Consider the following 26672-nt stretch of genomic DNA (forward strand, 5'->3'; position numbering starts at 1 on the left):
TCTTGATATTTTTTTTTTTTGGAGGAGCTGGGTTTTGAGAGGAACCAGTTTCGAAGCATGGCGGTAACCATTATTCTGGACTGGCTGGGAATCCTACATCACCATTTATATTACACTTTAGATGGGTATGGTCAATTCTATGAGTCGAAAAGGGGGGGGGGATAAATTAAAAATGTACTAGACTATTTTAACTATACCTCAACTAATTCTCTCCCATCCCTTTTAATATTGTCTATTGGACTGATCAGTATGCTGTGTATTAGCAACTTAACACAGTAAGGAGTTTCTCCTTGTCCCATAACTACATCAAGTAAATAAATTATACAGAATGTTGTCTTCGCGGTTTTTAAAGGAATCTCCCTTATCTAGAACTACTAAACTTTTTTCAATAGAAATTAAGGGGTATGGTAGGTGGATTATTCAAAGTCCTTGAATAAATCTTTGAGGAAAATGTTTCAGAGCGCATTTTTTTCCTGATTTCAAATCATATTATACATGTATTATAATTTTTAATCTCTAATATAAAAGAACGAATAAAAAAAAAATAACAATCATATTATATTATTTTATTTGCTTTGTCATTAACATTATCCATGTTACAGTTATTTATTTTATATTTGTCTTTATTTTTATAATTACTATTTTATATTTTTTTAATTTTTATAATTACAATTTTATATATTTTTTATATTTTTATAACTACATATATGGGCATGCTTGAACACTTACAGACTTGATAAAATTGTATAATTTCACAAAAAGCAAAAACTAGAAAAAAAATTTGATACCAATGAAACAGACAAAACATGAAATACAAAATATTTATGAGTCACATATTTTTTTTTTCTAGCAATACATTTCTGAAATAGCAGAGATTGAACACTAAAAATATTAATTCTAATTCGCTCAGTTCTTTATTTATAAATGCGAATGAAGTAATAAATCTATTATATTTATACATATTATTTAAAACGCATTTATTACTCATGAGAATTCAACTTTATGTAATAGACTATATCCATAACTATATAAACACTGAAAAGAAAAAAATCTTTATCTTTTGGTTGAACATTTATGTTTACTCTTTTCCCTTACTTCTTTGTTTGGATTCATTTCATTTCAAATTAAATATTTTTTTATTTTTACGTCGCAATAGAACTATAAATAAGCATTTCTCAAAGCTAAGTTTCGATGATCCACATAAATTTATAATTTTTTTTTCCTTTTGTCTTAAATTGTAATATTTATATTTTCATTTCAGATTTAATACTTATCATTATCATAACATGTCAAATTATTTTATTTCTTATAAAATAACAATTTTAAATATTGCGTGTATTTCTATATATTTTAAAACATCCCCCCCCCCCTTAAGGATCTACAGACCTGAACTAGTTGGGACCACAGACATAACTTTGAATTATTTTTTTTATTATTGCTTGTGTATCAAAAATAAAAAAATATAATTTTAAGGAATCTTCATAGGCCACGAAAAGTTTCAACACTAGCTACTCCATGTTGCAACACGGGATGCCGCGTCATGCACAGTTTATAATTAGACAGAGCTCAGGGATGTGTGCGTTTCGTGTAATAGCGAACTTGATGAAATCATTAAGGCAAATTACAAATTTTGAAAATAACCTCATAGTCGGTGGATGTGTAGTCATCGAACGTGAGGGCAACATAATAATTTATAAAGCGACTTAGGGTAGTTTGAGAGAAAGAAAAAAATATATACGTGTATTTCCAACTTGTGTTTTTTATTTGAATACAAACTTTACTACTATTATTATATAAAAAAAAGGAAATAAATAATGGCAAGGTCGGTTATGCTTGTTATTTTCAAGAAGCAAAAATTAATCAGATGGCTCAAACAATTATAAGAAATAATTACGAGTACATAGAATTATTTATATAGGGGAGGGGAGGGAAAATCTAAAATTTTCCACCTAGAATATTTTAATTTTTTCCTACGTGAATAAAACACATTTTTTAATTATTATTTAGTAGAAATCTATCTTTCAGAAATGATTTATTAATGATCAGGTCGGAATATAACTCCGGCATTGTGAGTTTAATTGATAAATAATTTAAGGAAAATATATTTTATCTTTAAATTATGAAAAAACTTAAAGATTTTTTGTAAGTATTAATCAAGCGCGTCATTCCATGTCAATTCAACAAAAACACCTTTGAACCTTACTATCTCAAATTTTGACACTGTTGTTCTGTTGATAAAAACTTGAAGAGAAATGTTTTCTTATTTCTGAATTACACACCGCTAAAAGTCTCTTAAATGGAGTAAAAAACAAAGGCATCATTTTACTATATATGTCCTTTCTTACAATATACAACACTGTATAGGATAGGGTTAGACCATATTTGCCAAAAACTAATACATTTTTAAAAAAAATGAAAACATTTCTGACGACCAAAAAAAAAATCTAGATTTTCTTTTTTTCAGATGGATCTGCTCTCCAGTACATAAACAAAATTTCCAATGTATATAGATTCTGGCCCAAAAAAACTGACGAACCACGATTTTGGAACATTCGGACATGCTTATTAGTTTGATTTACGCTGACGAACACTCAAGCATAATTGAGGCTTTGAGAATCACACAGTATACTACACCATATTGTCAAAATAGAGATTAAAATTCTTTTCTCCTTTACGACTATTGTCAAATGAGAAATAAATTGAAGGCTTCAGAAGTCGTTTGTTGCAACCGAGTGAGAGGAACAGGAAAGTAGTTCAACATCGAACAAATCATGGTGAAGTTGCGTTATTATTAAACGCTGAGTGTATTCGTATTTTATTATGTATTTTTCATTTTAATTCTTACACTGTTTGTCTTGATTGTCCGTCTAGAATAGGGCTAGTTCAACAAAAAAAAAGTTTAGTCTAGTAGTAGGCAAATAAATATTTTCTAACTAATTATTTTCTTTTGACCATTTTTCATAATTTAAAATAATACGGTCAATTATTTATATATACGAGATAATAAAAATTTTTGTTGGGTAAAAGAGAACTAATAACTTTTTAAAAACTGTCCCTTGATAGTGGAAATGTAATTCTACTTTCAAAAATGGTTCAAAGAAGTTTGACAAAAATTTTTAAAATCAAATATAAAATTTTCTCAAAATTATAGCAAGTGATTTGATCCACTGTCGTTCTCAATTCTTGCTATTACCTAAAATTATTAATATAATTAAGATTATAATTAGTTTTTAATAATCTCGTAAACATTCACGCCATTTTGTGGGTCTTGGTAATGAGGGTAAGGTAGTCATCGAAAGGGAATTAAATAGAAATATTGAAATGTATGCTCTCACCCTGACCGACACACACGACTATCATATTCTCAATTAAGTTAATAACCGAATCAAAACGAATGGCTACTCATTTTTCTCACCACGACAATTCAATTAGTTTAGCAATGTTTATTTATGCCAGGAGTTGTCCAGTTGACCTCACGAGGTTAAATGGGCCGTTCGATTGGATACATTTTTTTAATTTAATTTATAATGACTTGTAAAATCAGAATAATGGTCCGATAGCTAGTTTCTAAATCGATTTTTCCTCTGAGGACCTTGAACGGATGATTTATTAATTTTGAGAAGTGCAGTAAGGATCTGCATGCCTTGACATTATTCTGCTGGTTGCAGCCTGCGATAAGGAGCAGCTCGCCTTGTACGAAGGGAGTGTTTCATTTTCTGTTCTGTAGGGAAAAGGTAACCTTATTCCAGGGGAAAAGTAGACTAGTATCGATTGCAAATCATTGGCGAGACAGATCGAGGTCCCGAATCGATTGTGGGTGGGAGGGTTGCCCAGAAGGTGTGTTGAAGGTTGTCCTTTAAAGAAGTCACTAGGTATAAGAGCCATTCTAAAGAGAATGCCAACATCATTAGACATAATTAACATAAACCTATGTTACTCCTAATATAATCAAGTTCAATATGTCACATTGAAGCATAGTGGACAATGTCCTTTAAATTATAATGGAAAAAATTATATATAGTTGACCGTGGTCAGGGTTAACGACTATTTATTTTCTGAAGTTTCGCCCCACTTTGTAGAAGCTCATATAGCAAAAGATTCAAAAACAACTAAGAACATTTTGACATAATAAAATGCAAAAAGGTAAATTAAGGTAGGGTTAAGATAAGTAAAAACAAGTAATAAGAAAATTATATGCAAATAAAAGAAAATAAGAAATAAAATATAAAATGATAAAAATATAAAAAATCACGTAAATTACAAGATTAAAAACGTACAGGAGACGCAATAACAAACGGAAACAGAAATATGAGAAAACAAAATACACACTAAAAGACGGAAAATAAAGAAGTAAGATTAAATAAAGGTCGAGAAAAGATAAATAAAAAATTAAATATTAATAATAATAAGTGAGTAAAGAACAAATCGGGACCACTCCACCTGTTCAAGTTGATAGCGACTTCGACAGAAAATTGGAAGCGTACATGAATGAAGGGGAGATGACCATTAAAAGTTTTATTTCTGTTTCAAATAAGTCACGTATACAGGAAAAAGATACAAAAATATGATAATAATAACTAAATTTAGGAAAACTAAATATAAATTAAATGATAAAATACGTAACTAATAATACCGATAGAAAATATAGTTAGGATAATAAAATGAATACAACATAGATATAATAACAATAATTGTAAAAGAAGTAAATAAAGAACATTAAATAAAAAGGTGTAAACCTAAAAATACATAAAACTTTGGATTTATATTCAAATATGAATACGAAAATTTTTTAATAAGTTGGCAAATTCATAAAATTTGACCGAATAATTAAATTGTTATCATTCGATCCAGAATTTAATGCTTTTTAATTTTTTATGCATTTTTCACCTATATGGTACATATTGGAACCAAAAAATAATTCCATAATATCAAAGTTTTTGGTTATGAAAAGATGGATATATGTTTTTAAATATATTTTTACCCATATATACAAGAAAAAAAAGCAATTTTTCTTAAAATCACCTTCATGCCGTTTTTCAATTTCAGGCACTTTTTAAATACTGATTTATTTAACTATCTTAAAGTTTCATGTTCCCGTTTTAAGCTTATATTTCAAAAGTGATATACCGTCGCTCCCCGGAGGTCTTAGCGGGGCGGGTCCGACGGGGAAGGATTGCCTTTTTTTTGTGTTATAATCTTCTCTTGTGAGATTGTGACGTGTACTTCATTCAACCAACCTACTTGCTATAATTGTCTATATCAACCTTAAAATACCTTCTGGTAAACCTAAAAGAAGGATTTAGAACTTGTATATCTTTTGTTTATATTGTACTTGTAACAATTTTCTACAGAAGGGTACGAAAAAAACAGGTGTTTAGTATTTTTTTTTTCCTATTGTAACTATTTCGTACCTTTTAATTATTATCTCGTTCTAGCAGATAGTTTAGCATTGTAAAGTCTCTGTTAGTAGAGAATCATAATTACTTATAGTGCATACTCTCGACTTTATTTCTAGAAATCTTAAAAATGGTAAAAAGCAGTTATACAGTAATAGTAGTAAACTTACCCCAAATTTTCACCCATAAATACAAGAAAGAAAAAAGCCACTTTTCATTAAATCACCCATGTATGCCATAATAGTGGTTTAAGAGGGAAACAATCATAACATCAAAATAACACTAAAAAGTTGGATAAAGAAGTATAATAATTGAATAAAGAAGAAATATGTTGGTAAGTTGCGTTCCACTAAATATTGAAATACAATATTAATATTATTTTTCAATGATTAGCATTAAAATACTGTTATATAATTTAATAATAAATTTGAAACGATTTAATTTACTAATTTAGATTGCCACTCGAAGACAATCTATAAAAAACAGATCACTCGAAATGAAACGAAAACACTTCAGTTCGTCAGGTCAGCAACCACTAACTCTCAATTAGGTTCACAAAACTTGGGTTTTAACTCAAAATAAATAAATACTTCAGAAATAAAAAAATAATGTATTTTTAGTTCCCACTTAGTCTCGGACTAAACTAAAATGTTTTATTCTTGAACTAACACTATTCTAGACGGACGATAGGCTTAGGTAGACTTAGTTTAGACAGAGAAGAGATTTATCTTTACTCGACAAGCGAGGCAAACAACGTAAAAATTAAAATGAAAAATACACAAACCATGAATATACTCAGCGTTTAATAATAATGCAACTTCACCATGACTTGTTCGATGTTGAACTACTTTCCTGTTCCTCTCACTCGGTTGCAACAAACGACTTCTCAAGCCTTCAATTTATTTCTCATTTGACAATGACCGTAAAGGAGAAGAGAATAACAATCAAAACCAAATGAGAAAGTTCGCCCAAAGTTTGAATCCGGTAGACACACTTAGATTTTAGCCATTCAGAGCAAAAAGTTGAGTAAGTAAAAATTAGTTAATATATTCGACTCTTTAGAAGAAATTCTAAAATAGTTTTGGTATTGAATAATACCATTCTCCGTCAAAACTCGTTAAACAGAATCATATCCGACAATTTAGGAGTATTTGTAGTTAATTGAATTTTAATGAGAACAGAACGACTTACACTTTTGTTCTTAATCATCATTCGAATAGTAAAAAATAATTTTTAAATTATATATACAGATTAGAAGAGGAAATTTCAGTAGTTAAAAGAGATAGTTTATAAAAATTTCAGTACACAGCCTAACCTTGCTATCCCGTAATCGAAAATTTCTATTCCATAACTGACCATTTCTGAACTTTTTACACCATTTTAGGAATCTACTATATATTTACCGTATAATATCGTTTCGCTACGGGATCGTAGCTGCTATAGAAAATTAAACAAGAAAAAATAAATAATTATCCGAAAGACTAAGTGAGAGTCCACTTAGCAATATTTTTTTATAAATAAAAAATAAATAGATACCTTCAACAATATTTTTAAAATTATTTTAGTGATTTGACTGATGACAGTTAAGAAAATGGAACTTATAACTTATATTTCTATTTTTAGTTTTCATTTAGTATTATCTGAGATTAGTTTTTACGAGGTTCAATATCAGTTAAAGTACACACAAGTTAATACCTCTGACAAACAAGAGTAAAAAATAAATATCTTACACAACGGCCAAAGAAAAGGAAAATAACATGTTTTCACATGACAAAGAGAAAAGTGCACAAATAAAAGAAAAGTATAAATTTTTTAGGCGAATTTAATAATATCTTTTTTTTGCCTTTGACAAATTTATGTTGGAAGGGTATAATTGCAAAATTTGCATTTTTTACTTTAGCAAAGTAAGCTATCTAAGATTCATGCAGCTAACACGAAAATCTCTAATTTAAATAACACGAAGTTTTAAATTTTTTTTATTGAAAATGTAATGTTGTGTGACTAAACTAAATTTTCGAAAAACAGAAATGCAAGTTAAGAAATCTTAGAAGTGATAAAGTATATTAATTTATAGATTAAAATCATTTAATCATTTGTTAAACTATAATAATGTTTCGATATCCTTCTCCCATTAAAATCTTAACCTGATAATGAATCATTATCAAATGTTTTTCAAATTTCTAGTTTTTCATGTTCTAAATATTTTTGAATAATTATTTTATAATATAGGTAGGAAATTTCGCGAGCTATTAACTCCAAGGAACGGGGTTCGAATCCTAATATGACAGATAATTATTTATTACGTTATTCTAGACATGAGTCAACCCTGTGGGTTCAGGAGCCCTCCAGGGTTCACATAGCCTCTATAAAATGAGTATTCTTAATGGGGGGAAAACACTTGCACAACCGTTGTTCATGAAATAGTACTTCTTTACTAAGTACTGAATCCCTGACTCATTATGGGTTGTAGCCTTACAATTTTTTATTTTCATTTTAAGAAAATTGTTGAGAAATGTGATATTTAAACTCTAACCATCCCTCGAAAAATGTTGGTAGCAAAATTTATAATTATTTTTTTTTAGACACTAATATTGTCAAGAATAATGTTTCGATATCCTAAAATAACACCCAGATAGCAAGAAAATTGTCTCAGGGGTAAGACAGGTATAAAGTCGGCCCCTTTGATATGATATTACCTGTAATTATGGGCTAGAGCAGGTAGGCTAAGGGTCAATTGCTAAAGGAGTGTTAATCTCCTAACATCTGGGTCAATGAGTCACAACTCCGCCCACTTCCAGCCAATTCTACTTACCAAGTCCCTTGTCTTTTATAAGGGCTTATTATCAAAGAATGAATGAAGAAATCAACCATATTACAAAAGACAGTTAAACAATGTAATGACTAAGAGAAGCAGTTTCAGACAAAAACTGAAAGAACTAAACAGGTTACTTGACAAAGGTTGAAAATTCCTTAAACCAACTACCTGTAATAACTATAACGTAAAACTAAGTTGGGCCTAAGGAATAAATAGTAAAGTTCTTTTAAAACCTTTCACATCCGAAGAATATCGCATTTTCAGTCGATAAAATTGCGTGAAGTGACAAACTACACGAGAATAAGGGACTATATTTATGAACGTTCCTTAGGAATACCTTACTAAAGGTTTCCTTTATGTCAATACTTTTAACTTGAAATAAAAAAAAAATTATAATTTTATAAATGCTCTTATATGCTTTTCAACGCTGAGAAAGCAGTAGTGTTTAAGGAATCTCTAAGGAAATAAATAAATGGAATGCTTATAAAATATTTTGTTAAACAACTAAAGGTCGGTTCTTAAAGGTAATCTTTAGTAATGTATTCCTAAGGAACGTTAATAAATAGGTTCAAAAACCTTCTGTAGTCCACTTTTTTCGAAATTATATGGACAGAAACATAGATATTCTTTGAATGTGAAAGAACCTTCACTACGACCTTGCATATCCAAATAATATTGAGGTTTCTGTCGAGACAACTGTGTAAAAAGTGGATGTCAAAAATAACGATCTACACAAGGATCTATGACTTTATTCATGAACGTTCGTAAGGAATACCTTAATAAAGGTTTCCTTTAAGTACATACCTTAAGTTTTGCATAGAAAAATTAAATTAAAAAATTAAATAAAAAAACTTTCATATGCTTCAATAGTTTTCGAGGAATTCCTTTAGATTAATAGGAAGTTCATAAAACAAACATTTTGTTAAGGGGGCCTTTAGTAAGGTCTTCTTTAGGGACATTCATAAAAACGGCCAGTGAAAAAGAATATTACAATAACTTCCATGAAAGACTGCTTTATAATATTGATCCTTTAACAAAAGCACTTCAAGGAACCGACATCCGAAAATCGCTAATTTCAATTATGTTGTTGGATAAAACTTAAATTAATGTGGAATTAGCATTAAAGATGTAAATAAAGAAAAATTACGATCTTAATTGAAGGATTGTGTTCCTCGAATTACTCTAACGGTCTATTGAAAGAGATAGCAGTGGATACTGTTACAACATCCTGGTGCTACGGGATAAAAGACAATTAACAAGAGATAAATCTTTCTTTATAACATATTGTCAATATTGAATAAAGAGCTTGATAAAAGGAAAGAATTTTTTAGTGGTGGCTGATTTTTCAGGATTGAACCAGCTGTATATGGAGTTTCAAGGGTATATTTGAAGAGTTATTGCTATTTTACGACTTCCGAGACGTACTTTCACAATGGAACGTGTGCACTATCAAATTAAAATATATTAACATGTGAGACGTTGATATGATAACGTTGATTAGAAAAGTGATGAAAGTCCAAATGGGAGTTTCAAGTTATTCAAAATATAGAGGAAGTTCTATAATGTTTTTATTCAGGAATGATAGCTTTAACTGTAGAATTAGTCAGTTAAATTCACATCACATCTTTGCTTGAATAGTTGCATATTTTGACAAAAAAAAGTTTTGATTTTATTTATAATTATTTAAACTCATATACATATTTATATACAATGAAAATAAAAAGTGATGAGAACAGAATATGAATATGAATTTTTTTTTTTTAAACACTATGATCTCGAAACTGACCTTCATTTTTAATAAATATGACCAAATACTAAGATTAATAAAATTAGGATATGTTATCTTCCCACTAACACCTATATCTATACTTCCGAGACTACATATTAAAGATTACATTATTTTTTTTATAATACTTAAGACTTTATCTTATGACACTTGGACATGGAGAGTTGAACTTCGGTGTTCCATCAAACCATCGCATTCATACAGTAATCAAACTTGAATTAGTATTCTTCTAATTCAAAAATCTACTTACAATTTTTAAAGTACGTCAAAATAAAATTATTAGATCTAATCCAAAATAAATACTTATTTTAATATTACTTATTTAATTCTCCAAAGCATCCGAAAAGAAGATGATCTAAGGACCTTCAAGCATAGAACTGATGTGGTAATAAAGTGCTACTACTAAGTAATTTCTTTACAAATTAATATGGCAACTGATCTTAATTACTAATTTATGATCAATAAATTTTTAAACATCTGATTTCAGTTAACTCTAGGTTGAGTGTTTTGGTATCGTTCTATTCTTTCCTCTTCAGTCGATTCACCTTACTTTGAAACGAACGGTTGCGTAATACTTTATTTAAGACATATAGTCATCCTTCATTGAATTGAAAACTAATATAGGTATTATAAATAATTATTGACTATATATCTATTAATAGAAAGACCTACAGGATGTCTCATAATTGAGTGGTCATATTGTGGAATCAGAAGTTCCACACCCAGTTACCAACAGTTAAAGAAGCAGTGACCTACACTTGGGAAACCCAACCTCAACCTGAACACTGAAGCCCAGGTTGCAGCAGGAGATCCTAATATAAATTCTGTAGTTATAAATTCTATTATTGACATAACTTATATCTTATTTATTTTCTCTTGTTTTTTTCCCCGTAGATGGTAATTGTTTGTTTTGTTAAGTCAACGAATGCTGTTATTGTTGTTACTAACTTTACATTACTCACTTATCAAGGATTATTATTTTTATCTATTTATTTTATATTTTTTTCTTTTTTAATTATAACGTAGTATCTAGTTAGAGGTCTCTATTTTACGAGACTATAACTCCCCCTAAAATAAACGGTTAAAATATAAAAAAATAAATAAAAACCATAAAAAAAAAATAAAATAAAAAAATTCACAATACCCTTTCCACCTTTAAATCCCGCCGTTTTAATGACTTCATGTCGATTCAGTCCCAAAAGAGTAGTAAAAATTAATTATTTTTAATATATAAAATATATATTAAACAGTTAAAATAAACAGTTAAAAAATAAAAAAATATATAAAAACCAACTAAAAAAAAAAATAATAAATAGACATAACAGAGTGGATAGAAATTATATTTATGTGCCCTTTTACTAAACTTCAGTTAACTTAACTTGATATGGTAAGAGTGATTATGAAAAAAAATAAAACAAAGCAATAATGAGCTTTAAAAAAATTCCTTGACACCCCCCTCCCCAAATAAAACAGCTATCAGATCACCTAAGGCGAAATAATGGTGCATAATAATACACCATTGGCCAATAGAGAACCAAAGACACTCCCAGATCCGATATACTACTATAATCAGACAAATATCCTTCCATCAAGGCAATGTCTTGAGCAACAGACACCTGAGGACAGACATCCCATTAATTAACCATATCTCCATCGGTGCGGTCAAACGGGTATTTGTCCATCCGGAGTAAAAGTACGCTCGGTTGACCTCATCAGAATGTCCATATTAGGAATGGAATAGAAAAACCAGAAAAGTTACAAGTTGAGGGAAAAAAAAAAAATATTACCCAAGTTACCCCATAGCCTATGTTAATTCAATTATTTATTTTTTCTGTAATTATCTATAAATTTATAATTTATTAGATAATAATCTTATTATATAATTGTACAATGTAAAGAAAGAACAACAGTTTTCAGAAATCCTATGATTTAAAAAAAAAATTATATATATATGAAGGAACTAGAATCAAATAGGTACAAGTGACAATTTTTTGAATACCTTTCTTTTTATCGACCTATGTCTGGATAAAAATGTTTAATTTGCAGATAAATAATAATAAATATTAAATAAATAATTAACTAATAATTATTGAAATATCACAATTTTGTTAATACTGAAGCATAAATTTGTTTCAGAGGAATAGTAGATTTATGTCGCAAAACGTTATTAGGCATTTCAGTTGGCCGAATGACTATCTCCAATTTCACAGTTTCCAGATTCCTCTTAGGCGCCAGAAAAGAAGAAGGCCTCAAGACCTTTCAATGTAAAAACGTTATTAGAGTGCTACCAATGGTTTTTCTTCACACATGAATCACTCCATTATAAAATTACAGCAAATTTAAATCTTAATAAAGAGAAAAAAAAAACATTTTCCAGAAAAATATTTTCCATAATTACTGGTTGTGAAGTTACATATTTCTTTTACAGCAGAAATCTAAAAATAAACATTCTGCTCTTAAACATATATTCACAGGTAAAATATTATAAAATTTAAATAAAAAATACAAAACTAGATATAATGGAATTAGTCATATTGTCAATTGAAGGGCTCATATAAATGTTTTGGCATTTCCATGGTTGTTATGACACTAATCAGAATTTACTACAATAATAAACAATATTTTTATTATTTCTATTTAGAATACATTTTTTTTAATTATTAATTTTCTATTTTATTATTTTACAGTTTTTATTTTTATTTTTTTTATATTTTTAGTGGGAAATCCATTGGAAACCTCTCGCCGGCTAATTGTATGCTTGAGCTGTGTTCTCTATTGTCTTTTATTGCTATAAACTAAATAGTAATAGACAATAAAAGATTTTATAAGGAAGGCTGTTAGTGTATCGTTTAACCCTATACACTTATAAAAACATTATACATTCATTTTCTTATATATGAGGGGGAAGTATTTTTAGTGAAGGAAAGTGTTTATTTATATATAAAAAAACAAATGTCACTTTATTTCAGTAGTTCTATTCAAATTAATTTCTATAAATGAAAGTTGTGTTTTGTGTTCACTATACCAAATTTTTCTTCCATCTATTAGAAATCACTATACAAATATCTAATTAAACATAGTTGGAAAAAAATATTTCGACAAAAAATTCATTACTATGATAACATTTTTCAGATTGCATCCGGAACTGACCCGAATTTCAGTCTTGAATAAAAGCAAATAATAATTAAATTATTATAAAAAGACATTTACAATAAGACAAAATGTTTATAATAAATTATATAAAAGGTATTGAAGTGGGGGATCGGATCAATAAATCGATTAAAGAAGATGTGTTTGTTATGTATCTTGGTTACACAAGAATAGGTCGATGAAGGTTCGGGTTTCAGTATCCGCGAGTATTTAGAAGATCTATAAAAACCGAAAAAAACTCTATTTATAGTGCATTTATAGTCAATGTCAAGTTAGAAGAATTAAATAAGTAATATTAACACGGTAAAAATAATACTTCCATAGAAAAAAAATTAAATAAACAATAGGTTTTTAAATATTTTATAGTTATGTATTACAAATATATAACTGCTGATAATTTAATTTAAACTATATTACGATATATTAATTATTGCAATATTTCATGATATCATATAACAAATAATAAAAATAATCTGTCCTAGTTCGTGCAATATAATAGTTGATATAACAAAGAGCTCTATCTTCGTATAAGTGGGCGATGACCCATTAAACATCAGGAGCCTTTGTAGACTATAGATAGCAGAAGTGGTCACAATAGTCAGTTGTACGAACTTATATTTTCTTTATTTAAAATTTATATAAATATTAAATAAATTAATATTTTCAGGACCAATAATCATTTTTATTAACACATTAGCAAATCTAAACGGTCAGTTCTCATGTAATGGATTTAAAATAATTATTTACAACTCAAAATTACTAAACATCATATATAGATCACTTATTTCATTAAAACTTTTTTTTTTTTTATATATTAGATCGAAAAATATTGAACACATGCTCGAGGTATCTAAACAATTAAATTACAAATATTGGGGAGATGGCAGGCCAAGTGGGATGAAAGTTCTTCGAGTAATTTAAAAGGAATCTAAAGAATAGTAAAACCATGATCGACATCCTACCGCAACAGCCACAGGGAGGAAGTTGCTTTAACCCGCTTGAGAATTGGTCATACTCTCCTCACGCACTCTCACCTGATCAGAAAACTGCCACCTCCAACGTGCAAATATTGTCAGTCCATTCTCACGATTAGACATATTCTTGAAGAATGTACTCACTATTTGCCAATAATGAACAGGATAGGACAGACCCCAAATATATCTGAAGTTCTCACAGATGAGGAAGCTAAAGTTACATCAGAGTTTAAATTTGAAAAGCACATAGCATTATTCTATTTATTAAATATTTATTTATTATTATTATTATTTTTTACATTTGTTTGAATCACGTGCATGGGTTTTTGTAACTTAATCATAGCACATCATAGGCGCGTTGATAACCAAAAGGTTTAACGCCTTCAAACAACAACAACGCTCTAGGGAAAGAGAAAAAATATATTTTATATACTTTTAGAAAAATTTACCCTAAGTCGCTTTTGCTATGCATGTATTTAATGTTTATTATATTTGTTGCTTTTTCGTGTAGGATAAGAACAAAAGATTTTAATGTTTAATTGTAAAATAAATTACAAAAACCCGAAAACTCTTTCACTGATGGTCCCTAAACGTAGTAACGGATAAATTAAAATAAGTTATGGAAGAGAATTCATTTGAACTCATAAAATAAAAACATTGACATTTAATGTTAAAATAAATATGAATTTTACTCTTTGATGATAGAATTCAATTTTTTAACAATTCTTAAATAAAATGAGTTGTCAGTACTAATTATGATTTAATGGTTAAAACTTTTCAGTCCAAGTTGATTGAAAATCAACATTTCTAATCCTCCTAAAACGTGCTCCATTTTCTCAGAGCTATTATAGTAATAAAACCTAACGACTGGATAATGACCCTAAACCATCTGATAATTCTCTTATGATTGCAACCCAATTAATTTTTTTTTTTTTACATTTCATGACCAAGCAACAGCCTATTTTTCATTCCCTTTCTCTTTGTTACATTCCTGACCAATGGTAAACGACGAATGCAACATTCTGACAAGCGCATTTTAAAAAATATAGCATTATCTATTCTTAATGCTATTTTAATAACGTGAAAGTCCTAGACTACCATTTGTATCATGAGAATGGTTTTCTGTTTCTGCAAACTTGTGCAATCTTCAGAACTGTCTTACGAAATGTTTCTCTAATGGCGTGATGCATAAATCGTATTGTATCAAGATGCTCAGATTTAAAAGTTTCTTAGATGGAAGGTATTTACTGTCTTTACTTTTTTATATATTTTTTAACGATAAGTTTAAGCTTTTAACTGCTGCTTTAGAGTATAGAATAGTATAAAAAAAAAAAAAAAAAAAAAGTGGCCTTTTACAAACATTACATTGCTACAATAATAGCTTAACAGTCCAGGTATTACATATTTTTTTGTAGAATAAAAACAACTGAAGACATAAGGTAATATGTGATATTTTAGTAAAAATAGGCATTTTCGTTTAGAAGAATATTTTAAAGACTTCTTTTTAAATAGAACCTTATTTATATTAAATTTTATTATTTTTTTATAGTTAATATTAATAAATTATAGATAAAACAAATTCAGTGGAGAAGGTAACAAGTGATAGTGCAAACAGAAGAAGTCTCCAAGTAGAACTAACAATAATTATAAATAATAAAAAAATCAATTGATAAGGAGACCAGGAAAAATATATTTAATATGCATTATATATTTTAAGAAATGTCATATTTAAAAAACCGTATTATGTTTAAATAGTAATATAGTAAAATGAAATAATAAAAAAATAACTTTCCAAATGATACAAAAATTTAATTAATTAAAATATAAACAAAAAAATGAACTGTTATGTTGTTACAAAAAAAAAGATAGTGAATCGTGGAGTAAAAAGGATAAACATATTTTGATACATATATAAACAAAAAAAATCTATTTACACTAGAAATAATAAGTTAATTAAACAAAAAAGAAAATATGAAACTCGAAGGAAGAACATAAAAGTCACTCACAGATGGGCGTGGGGTCGATATGCGCATATCATAACATCACAAGTCTAGAGTTGGTTGACCAACTTTTTTCTCGACTGTTAATAATATCTACATTGCTGTAATACATCTAGCTCCGTGTTCCAGAACTGAATGGGTAATGATCATATACATAAAAATTATTGTTGTAGATAAAAACAAAACTTTGGACATGAAAAGAGGATTCTAAAACGTCAAGGAACAATAAATAAAAAATATGGAATTAATTAAATGGAAGAAAAATTCGACAATTATTAATGTACTACCTTACTTGTTTTTCAAAATCCTGATTAAAAAAAATATTAAAATCTGCACCACTACAACCCATGAAGAGTCAGGAGTTCAGTACTTTGTAAGGAAGTACTGTTACTATACCAACGGTTGTGCAAGGAGGTGATTACAAAACAAAACAATTTTCAGCCCAGCCGGATTCGAATCCGTGTCCTTGGAGTTAGTTGCATCATATTAAATTCTGATTGTTTTAAGAATTTAAAAATTGAGTTTTTTTTTTAATTGAAAAAAATCATTAATTCAATTTTTTCAGATCCATTTGTTTATAACATAACACCTTCCTCCACTAATGTCGTTATAAAATTTTAAAATAATTTTTATACTGTTTAGTTTTCCATTATCATATAATACATAGCGTTGTAAAAAAAGCTTTATGTTTTTCACATTTAAAACTCAAAATTCACTTCGTTGGAGTGAATCTGAATTAATTTCGAAAAATTAATAAATAAATTAGAGACGTTTTGAGACAATTTTTCATTATTTAAAAATTTATAAAAACTTATAATAATATATTATATTAAAATGGGCATGAATAAATCTTAACGGATGTGATTTTTACCTTCGACCTAGTCATTCATATTCAGACAAAATGGCTATTTTTATTCTTATTGTGAGATATAATAAAAGAATACTTTTTCAAGCTTGAATATATAAATACTTAAATACATAAAACAAATGGTCTATATTTGTGATGACACCAAGTGTACTGAATAGAGTCTTTTTAACTCGAACGTTGGGTGACTGAAATCCTTCTGGCATTTTTTCAACGAATAGGGATTTTAAATTGGGTTTCCTAAAGTCTAATGAGGGATGTACGAGTAATTAATACAAAAAATAAAAATAAGTTTATTAGAAACTACACCTTCCCCTTTTGGGGATAATTTTAAATAATACTGTATACTTTATTTCTTTTTGAAATTATAAAAGTTAATAATATTTTACTGAAGAGGTGTTTGAAAAAGTTATATCAATATGAAGATTGACCCAATCCTAGAACAAAAGTTGGGTTATTGAGAAATAAAATTTATTTACTGTGTAGGGATATTTAATTTTTTTTTTTTTTTCCTAAGACTAAAAGTGACCCCTAGCATGTAGAGAAACATTTCTTGGTGCATTATTGCCAATTAATGTAGTACATATCTAAGATTAGTAAAAATAGTACGTCAAAAAATGGCCAAAATAGTTTAGTTAATTAATACATGGAACATTTTGAAATTCTGACTTTTTTCTCCCTCTTAAGATAATAAGCTTTAACCGAAGAGGAAAAACAAATATGTTTGTTGTTTTATGTTATTTTCTTAATTTTATTATTTATTTCATTATAATTATAAAACAATTGACCAATTTTAGCCATTTTCTGACATACTACTTTACCCGCTCTCTCTGAACTATAGTTTATTTAGAAGGACTTAATTATTAATAAATCACGTTTTCATATGCGCGAAATAATAATTTTTTATCATTAGTAATAAAAATAAAAACAATGATTCCTAATAAACTATATGAAGTGAGTTCGTTACTAGGTGTGACTGGCAGTTTTCAATTTAAGAGTTTAATGTGTTCCTCATGATTTGCATTGTGTCGGAGGTCAGTGAGTGTCTAGTCACGCGCATGGCTGAAATTTGATTATTTTCTTGACCTCGTAAAATTAGGTAACAGTAATTTTATTTTTGAATTTATTTATATATATTCCAAAAACTAGTTTAATGCGTATCGAACCACGCTATTAATTACAAAATCATATTTAAAATGTACACTGTAGAAGTATAAGACCACCAGTTCTAGATTCAAAAGTCCAAGAGGAGAAACAAATAAGAAATTTCACCAATTTTTTTTTTCATTAATTTAATGAAAACTAAATAAAGTTTAGGGTAAAGATTGATGATTCTGCAACCATGAGAGAAAAAAAATAATATATGTTCCAGAAGTAACAAAAAATTCATTTTTGAATTCTTTCAAATAAATAAAAAATTGCGAGTTTTTTTTTGTTTGAAAAAGATTAAATTTATACCTATACTATAAAGGAGTAGACTCAATATATCTATAAAGTGAACATTGGAGTACGTAATGTGTATGCCCACTGAATTTTGTTTTTTTTTACTCAAGAAAAACCTTAACTTTTCACTTATTTATTTTATTAAGACGTCAATATTTCATGAATTAATTTATGCGAATATCATGAAAAATTTTGCTTCTACTCCTGTTGAGACTTCTCAATTAAAAGTATCTGTACTTCGTCCGCAAGAATAGTAGTTTCTTAATTATAATTGCCAAAATTGATCCACAAACTAATGATTTTTCGATTTTGAAAAAAAAAAAAAATGTTGACCTTTGAAAAACAGTATCTCGAGAACTACTTTATATCTCTGAAACTACCTACAACACTACAAAAGCTAATAGAATATTATTTAAATAACTAAAGCTAGTTTAATGTGCTATGTGTTAAATGATTAAATTATAGCCTTAGACATTCTCCTAAATATTTTTAAAAAACGCTTAATTAGTTAAATATAAATTTTAGATTGTATGATTATAAACTGCAGTTAGTTCCTTGTAACTTGAGTCTTTAACAACTAACTATACATAATTTCAAATCATATTCGTCTTCCTGACACAAAATTACATTTTAAAAATTCTTTCTCAACATGGCTAAGCCACTCAAGTACGAACGCCCGGGTGAAAAAAGGCAGTTTTTTTACCCCAATTTTTTATTACTTTAATTACAACTATGTATAATTACAAGTCAAAATTGATGAGTTTGCGAAGTATAGCTAGGAGGAATAAAAATTGGCAGTTGTTTCAAAACCTTAAAAAAAAAATTAATTTTTAATTCGAAGTTCAATATATTTAAAACTATCACCAGCACTAGAAAACCTAAGAGATCAACATTGAAATAAAATAAATTTGCTAAAATATTAGCCATAATAGAGCTATTTACTCTCTATAATTCCCGAGGTATAACTTTTTAGAAAGCAATATTTCTTAAGAAATGCACTGAAAAATCAGTAGTTAGTGAATTTATTTTGAGAAATTTATATCTCAAAAACCATTTTATCATCAAATGTATATTAGCACTCAAATTAAAGCTAGTTTTATGCACTGTAAAGTGGTTTATGACGTTTATCTTCGTAGGAGTAGTAGTTTTCATGATATATACAAAAATAAATCAAGATGATTATTTCTAGGTGTTAGGACACAATTTTTGAAATATGCAAAACATATATCAGGAACTATTGGACGTATATATGTTTGCCAGTAAATTAAATTAAAGATAGTTTAATTTACTATACATCAGTTTGTAAAGCTCATCTTCATACCGGCAGTAGTTTTTATATTTACTTTTGAATTTGAATATCGCATATGAAATTTGATCCGAAAAACAATAAATTAATTTATTTCAGCAAAATGAAGTTAATTTACTCTACTTTAAATAGCTCCGAATGAAAAATAATTTTTTTATAACGTTTTTTAAGTTACCATTTTTTATTTCCTCAACTATACTTGTTAGATTCCTCGATTTGGACTAGTAACAATATATAGTTATAATATACTCAAATAATTTTTTTATGTACGTCAAGTAACAAGATATTCAGTTTGTTCTCCATTACATTACGCAACGTTAGTAACTTAGGTCAAATTTTGAAGATACTAAATAAACCTTTAATAAATTTTATTATGTAAGCCATTATTAATTATTCATAAAAACCTTATGGGTTGAAACTATTACGAGTGAGTTTAGCTACGACATATTACAAGTTTAAAGTCTTGGGTTCATTTTTAATTGAATAAAAAAAGTTTTATGTTTCTTAAGCTTCACCTTGCCAATTGTTTCTGTGAATTCTACTTTACTAGTTAAAAATAATTATTTTTTTAATGTTTCTGTGATTTTTATTATTTGTAGAACATTTATTTCATAAAAGTTTCATTTCAAAAAGTAAGCTTAGTTTAGATAAAATGAATTCAATTGGAGTGGTTAATAACAAAATAAAAAAGATTTATCATTATTTTATCAGTACATTTAGTTTGTATTTTATATTTTCTGACTCAGTTTCTCAAAACATTGAGATATTTTTTGTCTGAGTTTTTCTTTTAGAGAAAGCAGGAAGCTGTGAAATCGGTAGTTGCGTGTTTCCTCTTTTACAACACTCGGAAGAATTCAAGAGAAAGTGTTGTTTAGTTGTAAATTGTTATTTTAATCCTAAATTTTGTTCATATTTACACTTGTAAATTCAAGTAATAATATAATAATTACAGTCAATTATAAAAAAAAATATTTAATTTTATATTTACTCTTGTCCTTACTTGAGTCAATAAATCTGATGAATTCATTAATGATTTTATAAATTAGAATTAAGAGAGAAGGTCCTTCATTCAGTTTTTTTTTCCCATGACTAAATTCATTTTTAAGGTCTTCATATGACTATTAATCATGTACCATGGTATGGAACCAATTTCTATCGAAAGCCTTTTTTTTTTTCAGTTTCCATTTGTTAATAAGCCGAAGGTAGTCAAGTGTAGTAATTATGTGGCTTCTGTCTAATAGTTGTTAATGTTCAAAATGATTACGGAGATAGTTATGAATTGAGAATGATTTGTGAGATCGTTATGAATCGAAAATGACTTGTGCAAAATTAGGATGTAGGTAGTAGCATTAGTATGACGAAGTCCATATGAAGAGGTTTTAACAAAAAATGTATTTTGTGTATATGGCTGTTTCATGCAATAAGGCAAGGAGATACCAGATATGAGGAATACACGGAAAAAATATAACGGAATGCCATATTGTGGTTACGAAATGAAATATGAAACATATTTTGTGCGATATTTGCGCACATTGAAGATAATTGATTTCTCCACAAATATGGAATGCTGTTTTGATTATTTTTTTTTTTATTTACAGTGCATCAAACATTTGTTAAAAAAAAAATTTGGAATGTTCAATTACACCAGAGAGTAAACTATATTTGTATGTGTTTAACGATTTATTCCTGAATGTATAGAGCAAACAAAATTAAAGAGTATTTATCATAACTATGACAAAAAAAAAAAAAATTAATTTCAAAAACTTTAAGGATTGTATGATTTCTGAGAATTTACCAACGTTTCCATATATCATTCAACGTTTCGAAGATAAAGCGAATGATTCCCACGATGAGACGACCCCACAACGTGATGATGGATCCGCTACCAACCTTCGCTAGCACATGATTGAGATGGTCAACCGCCGACCCAGATTCCGTTCAAGGTCGACGCTCTTCGCCAGTCTTGCTGAGTCAGATCCCTTTCACCGCATCCTCGAGAGCACACTATCACTAAAAGCCTTCGCTTGTTGTCTTGGTTTGCGAACTGCCGAACCACTCAGTACGATTGTCATCTTATCTTCGATTGGGTAAAGCTTTCGTCAGTTGTCACTAAGAGGCGGAAGATCGGTAATTTACGGAACTTTCAAAAGCGAAGAACCTTGGAGATAACTTCCCACAGGTAGCCATGACACCGAAACGGAATCGGTGCGTGGAGGAATAATCATTAGGTGGAATTAGAGAGAACGAAGTTAATAAATGACTTTTGAAGAAGGTTAGCAACGAAGATGAACAAATTAATATATGTAATTTTTATTATGAATGTACAAATTTGACATAAGGCTTGAAGAACAAAAAAAAAATGGATTGGACTTACTTGAACACGTATCCAAGAACTCACAAGTCCCTAAAGCAATGTAAAAAGTACATCCACTATCCAACATAATTCATTACAAAAACTATCAAAACCTCTCTATATCATTTTCATTTTCATTATCACCTCTCAAAACTTCTAGTTATGTAACTAACAGAGAAATTCATAATCTCAATATCTCTCATAGCCCTTAGACACTCGAGTCCTAGATGACTGCTAGAAGAATGTACTTGTACCGCACCCAGTCCTGACAAGGTCGGGGACAGTAGTGATAGTAGACTAGCAGTCCGAGGACTCTTAGATATAGGTCAAGGAAAATATAGTCCGTCTGTATGTCTTGCAACTATCATTTAGAACTATCCAGATATAAAAAAAAAATTATATTTTGCATACATCAAATAAATTAAAATCAATAAATTCCAAAATCAGAAGTAGGATTCCAAATTTAAGTTCCTTCATCAAGTTATAATTTAAGAAGGATCCAGAGCGTTCCTAAACTTCGAGGAAAGTGGTAAATGTTTACACCAACCAGCACTAATAAACCTACGATATATTGACTCGTAAATAATTAAAAGAGAAGCCAATGAACATTAACAAGCATGTACAGTACTGGCTTTGGAATATAAAAATCGTACTGCACGTATTTCTGACTGGTTTTCACAGTCAAATGTGGTCGTTGGAACATAAAAGAAAAGGAAATGGAACAATTTTAATTGAAGTCATTGCATTAAAAATACTACATTACATAAGTCACAAAATGCTTAAACCTGGAAGCATCAATATAGCATATATTAAGGACCTAATGTACAATGTAAGACGCCTGAAATTGCCATGTGATCTCTAGGCGGCTAGAGGATATCCTTAATAGATCCATGAAGGAGCATTTTTTAAAAATGTTTTATAATGCTAAAATGGCAAAAAAAAAAATGGTCATATTGTCTTTTACCTCCGATATATAAATTATATATTTCATCATATATAAAAGAAAAAATGATAAACATATATGCTTTTTTACCCAAGAGTAACACTTTCCATATATCCACTATTTTTTGGTTTAATAATTAACGAAATAATATATAAATGAATTAAAAATATGTGTACACGAAGGTATGAAGAGTATAACAATCATATATTCACTTATTTTCTTTCAAATCGTTAAAATGAATAAGTGAACAAATATGAACAAAAGATTGATAAAAATAAATACAGCCAAATGATGAAAAATTATTCAAAATATATATGAGCATTTCAGTAGAAAGAATGACTTAACCCAAACTTAAAAAGTACTTTTAATAAAAATACAAAATTTTTAACCTTTATATATTGCAAAAACATAAAAATTGAAATTCTAATCTTGAGTTTTTAGCACTAAATTGTTTTAGAAACATTATTAAAAATAAAAATAATGTTTTTTTTAAGGAGTTAAGTCAATCCGACAACTGACAGGCTCAAATCATACGATTTATGCCAAAATTGAATAAGTCAAAAGTTACTCACCACTTCGATATTGTAGGGAAAAAGATCTCCTTTGACCATGTTGGATTTATTGAAATTCTAACACAAATATAACTAAACACTCACGAGTTATCACTACAATCAGACTTAACGACTAGGTAGGTGGGAACGCTACTGCTGGAGTTCAAAGACTGAAGAACTCCACAGATGGAGGCTGGTTAAATAGAGTCAGGGGGTGATAACGTCAGATCAGCTAAAAGAAGTCACCGAAATAAAAAGAGTACGGACGGGTAGGTGGCGTGATCCGAACATGCGGATCTGACAGCAATATCACGTGGAGCGGGAAACAATTTACCGCAATGTCCATCGTGATCGATAAAGGCAAGACGCCCCAGTTGACCAACTGCTGTCATGATAATCGTAAAAGATAAACATTAGGATGGTTTTGAAAATAAAAACTGAAAGCCGTTCTGTCCGCGTGATTCACTGTTTCAAGGATGTTCTGTAAGCGTCATCTTTCAAAAAAAAATTTTAAAAAATTAACTAATGTTTGAAGCTACTGAGTTTCTAATCAATAATGATGAAGCCGCATACAGTGTAAGTTGCCTCCAGTAGGCTGACGCCTCTCCCCTTTTCGGGAATTTCGGATTGGGCCATCGAAGGACAGAAATATAAATGAAGTTATAATTTGTACAAAAAACCCGTAAAATTTTAATTTTCATATTTAAAAAAATATTAGTTCATAAACCTCGTAAGTCTACCTCGCAAAAGAAAGAACATATTTTTCTACGATAAAATCCATCTCAGGAAAATTATTCCATACTTTTTCCTCAATTCCATCATAGAAGTATTGAACATGTTCACTTTTTGATTTTTCGGACTCTATTAACGGCTATTATATATGAGCGAACATATATTTGTATGCACATTCTTGTATCTGGTGGTCTTTGATATTTTAAAAGGAATATATGATTAATTATAAAAAAATAAACAAGTCTGTATCGCTACTACCCATGAAGGTTCAGGAGTGCAGTGCTGTGTAAGTATAGCTACTAGACCAACGGTTGCGCAAGGAGGTGGGGTCAGAATCACGCTTGACCGCCAGATTTTCACCCTATTGAGGGTATCCACTTTATGAGACTAGGTGGACCCCGGAGGGTTCTAGAATCTACAGAGTTGACAGACGGACAGAAAATAACTGCCTGAAAATAATGTCTCCCACAGCCGGATTAAGATAAAAAAATAAAATAAATTGACAAGAAAACTTTAATAAATTTTAGAGTTACATAAAACAAAATTTATCAAATTTGAAACTAGGTGTAAAAATTGAAAAACTGAACATCAATTTAGACTTAATTCTCTCATCGCAAATTGGGGTGTTGTATAGCCAAATCGCGCTCAAAACTTCAAACATGATTTATTGATATTTTAAAAAATGGAACATATTTAAAGGAACAATGTCAGAGATCGAACCAATAAATGTAATTGAATTTAAACGAAGATATAAATAAATAACATATTGTTTTAATTTATTATATAATCCAATCCTTGCGTTTTATCTTAGTTAATGTTTCAGGCAGTATGGAGCAGCTATATTTTTGTGAATTAATCGCCTAGATTCCAAAATGTCCATATCAATAACAGGTATAGTTACTTTAATCATTCAAAAAAAAAAAAAAAGGAGGTTTTGAGAGTAGTAGGGCTATCTCTTGTCACCTTGTCGGTTCGTGCAATATGAGAGCGCGGGAACAAACTCAGAACAAATACGTAAGAAGTTAAATATATGTTTTTTAACAGTAAGGGGTGTCACTTTCACATTCGCCATGTCAAAACACGATACAACTATGAAAATTCCCTTATACATGACAGTAATTTCAACTCGAGACTAGCGGCGATAGTTGATTGGAGATCAAGAGATGGAAGAGGACTAAGCATTCTATATTTTTCTAATCGAATCAGCTAACCCATCAGTGAGATTATATCGCCCACTATGAATCACTATTCTATTATCTATAAGATAAAGGTTTAAAAAAATTAGTATTTATGTCATTATGTATACTCTACGCAGTTTCAGCACAACCAGTGAGGTCCTTCCACTCATATTTCATAAATAGGGGAGGAAATGTTGAATTCAGAATTGCACGATCATTAGTAACACGCACACTCTTTTCTCTTGAAAGAGGAGGAAATGGTTCAGATGAAGAAGTGCGAAGTCATAGTAAGTAGGAAGCTAAGTGTGGTCCGAAATAGGATAGTTCTAAACCTGAAGCTGTAGTGGTAAAAATTATACCTGAGGTTAAGCCAATAAACAAATGTCACATCTTTACCGATGGTTATGCATCAGATATTAACAATGGAGCTGGAGCAAGTGTTTATTCAAGTTACTTTCATCAGTCTTAGTCATCTTATGCTGTGACAATTATAATGGAGAGGAAGAGTAAAAAATATATTTTATTGCAACTAGGTCCCTTCAGAATAACAGTAATAATGTACAATTACTTATAAAAAAAAAAAAGAAAAGAAAAAACTCAAACTAAAAACTGCAAACATTAAAATAATCCAGTTTATACAATACAAGAACATAATACAATGGAATAATTCATGAGTAACACTTAAGCATATATACACACAAACAAATATAAATACATTATAGGGAAACAACATAATATTAAAAAAGATTATTCACTTGTAATCTTCATTCTATACTATATATACAATTAAGAGGGCATTATTAAAGACTGTCTGTTTGGGATGTGAGAAGGTACCTGTAACTGTATAAAGGAAGAATTCAAATGGTAATAGGGAAGTAGCATGTCGGATATCAGAAGGGATAGAATTCTAGAGGGCTGTGGACAGGCCAAAAAGGAATGTTCAAATGCCGTAGTTCTGTGGGAAGATATATAGAGGTCAGAGAGGCTGGATGTTATTTCCTGAAGATTTAAACTGCTGGACACTGCAAATGTAGAAAGGATCCTGGGAATAGATTTGTTGGTATAGATAGGACTTGCGAAAATAAGGGGAGGAGCCACTTTCAAATTCATGACACAGAAGGCAAGATAGAAAGGGATGATAACAATCACAAGCTGCTATACAGAAATTAGCTACACCAGA

General features: G+C 29.1%; 1 protein-coding gene across 2 annotated transcripts in view; it reads right to left on the reverse strand.

The window, feature by feature from the left end:
• The window catches only part of LOC106679134 (NADP-dependent malic enzyme), a 99603-nt gene that overhangs the window by 30543 nt on the left and 42388 nt on the right, over positions 1-26672 (reverse strand). The window contains exon 1 of one of the 2 annotated variants that reach the window (XM_014418106.3): positions 23604-23755. The exons of the other annotated variant lie outside the window; for it this stretch is intronic. Coding sequence (XP_014273592.1) covers positions 23604-23642 — 39 coding nt within the window. The 5' untranslated portion in view covers positions 23643-23755. Of the gene's footprint in view, positions 1-23603; positions 23756-26672 lie in introns of those variants that run through there. 2 annotated transcript variants of the gene reach the window in all.

The sequence above is a fragment of the Halyomorpha halys genome, unplaced genomic scaffold (assembly GCF_000696795.3).
Source record: "Halyomorpha halys isolate HHAL.00 unplaced genomic scaffold, Hhal_1.1 Scaffold178.1, whole genome shotgun sequence".
In the NCBI taxonomy this organism is placed as follows: Eukaryota; Metazoa; Arthropoda; class Insecta; order Hemiptera; family Pentatomidae; genus Halyomorpha; species Halyomorpha halys.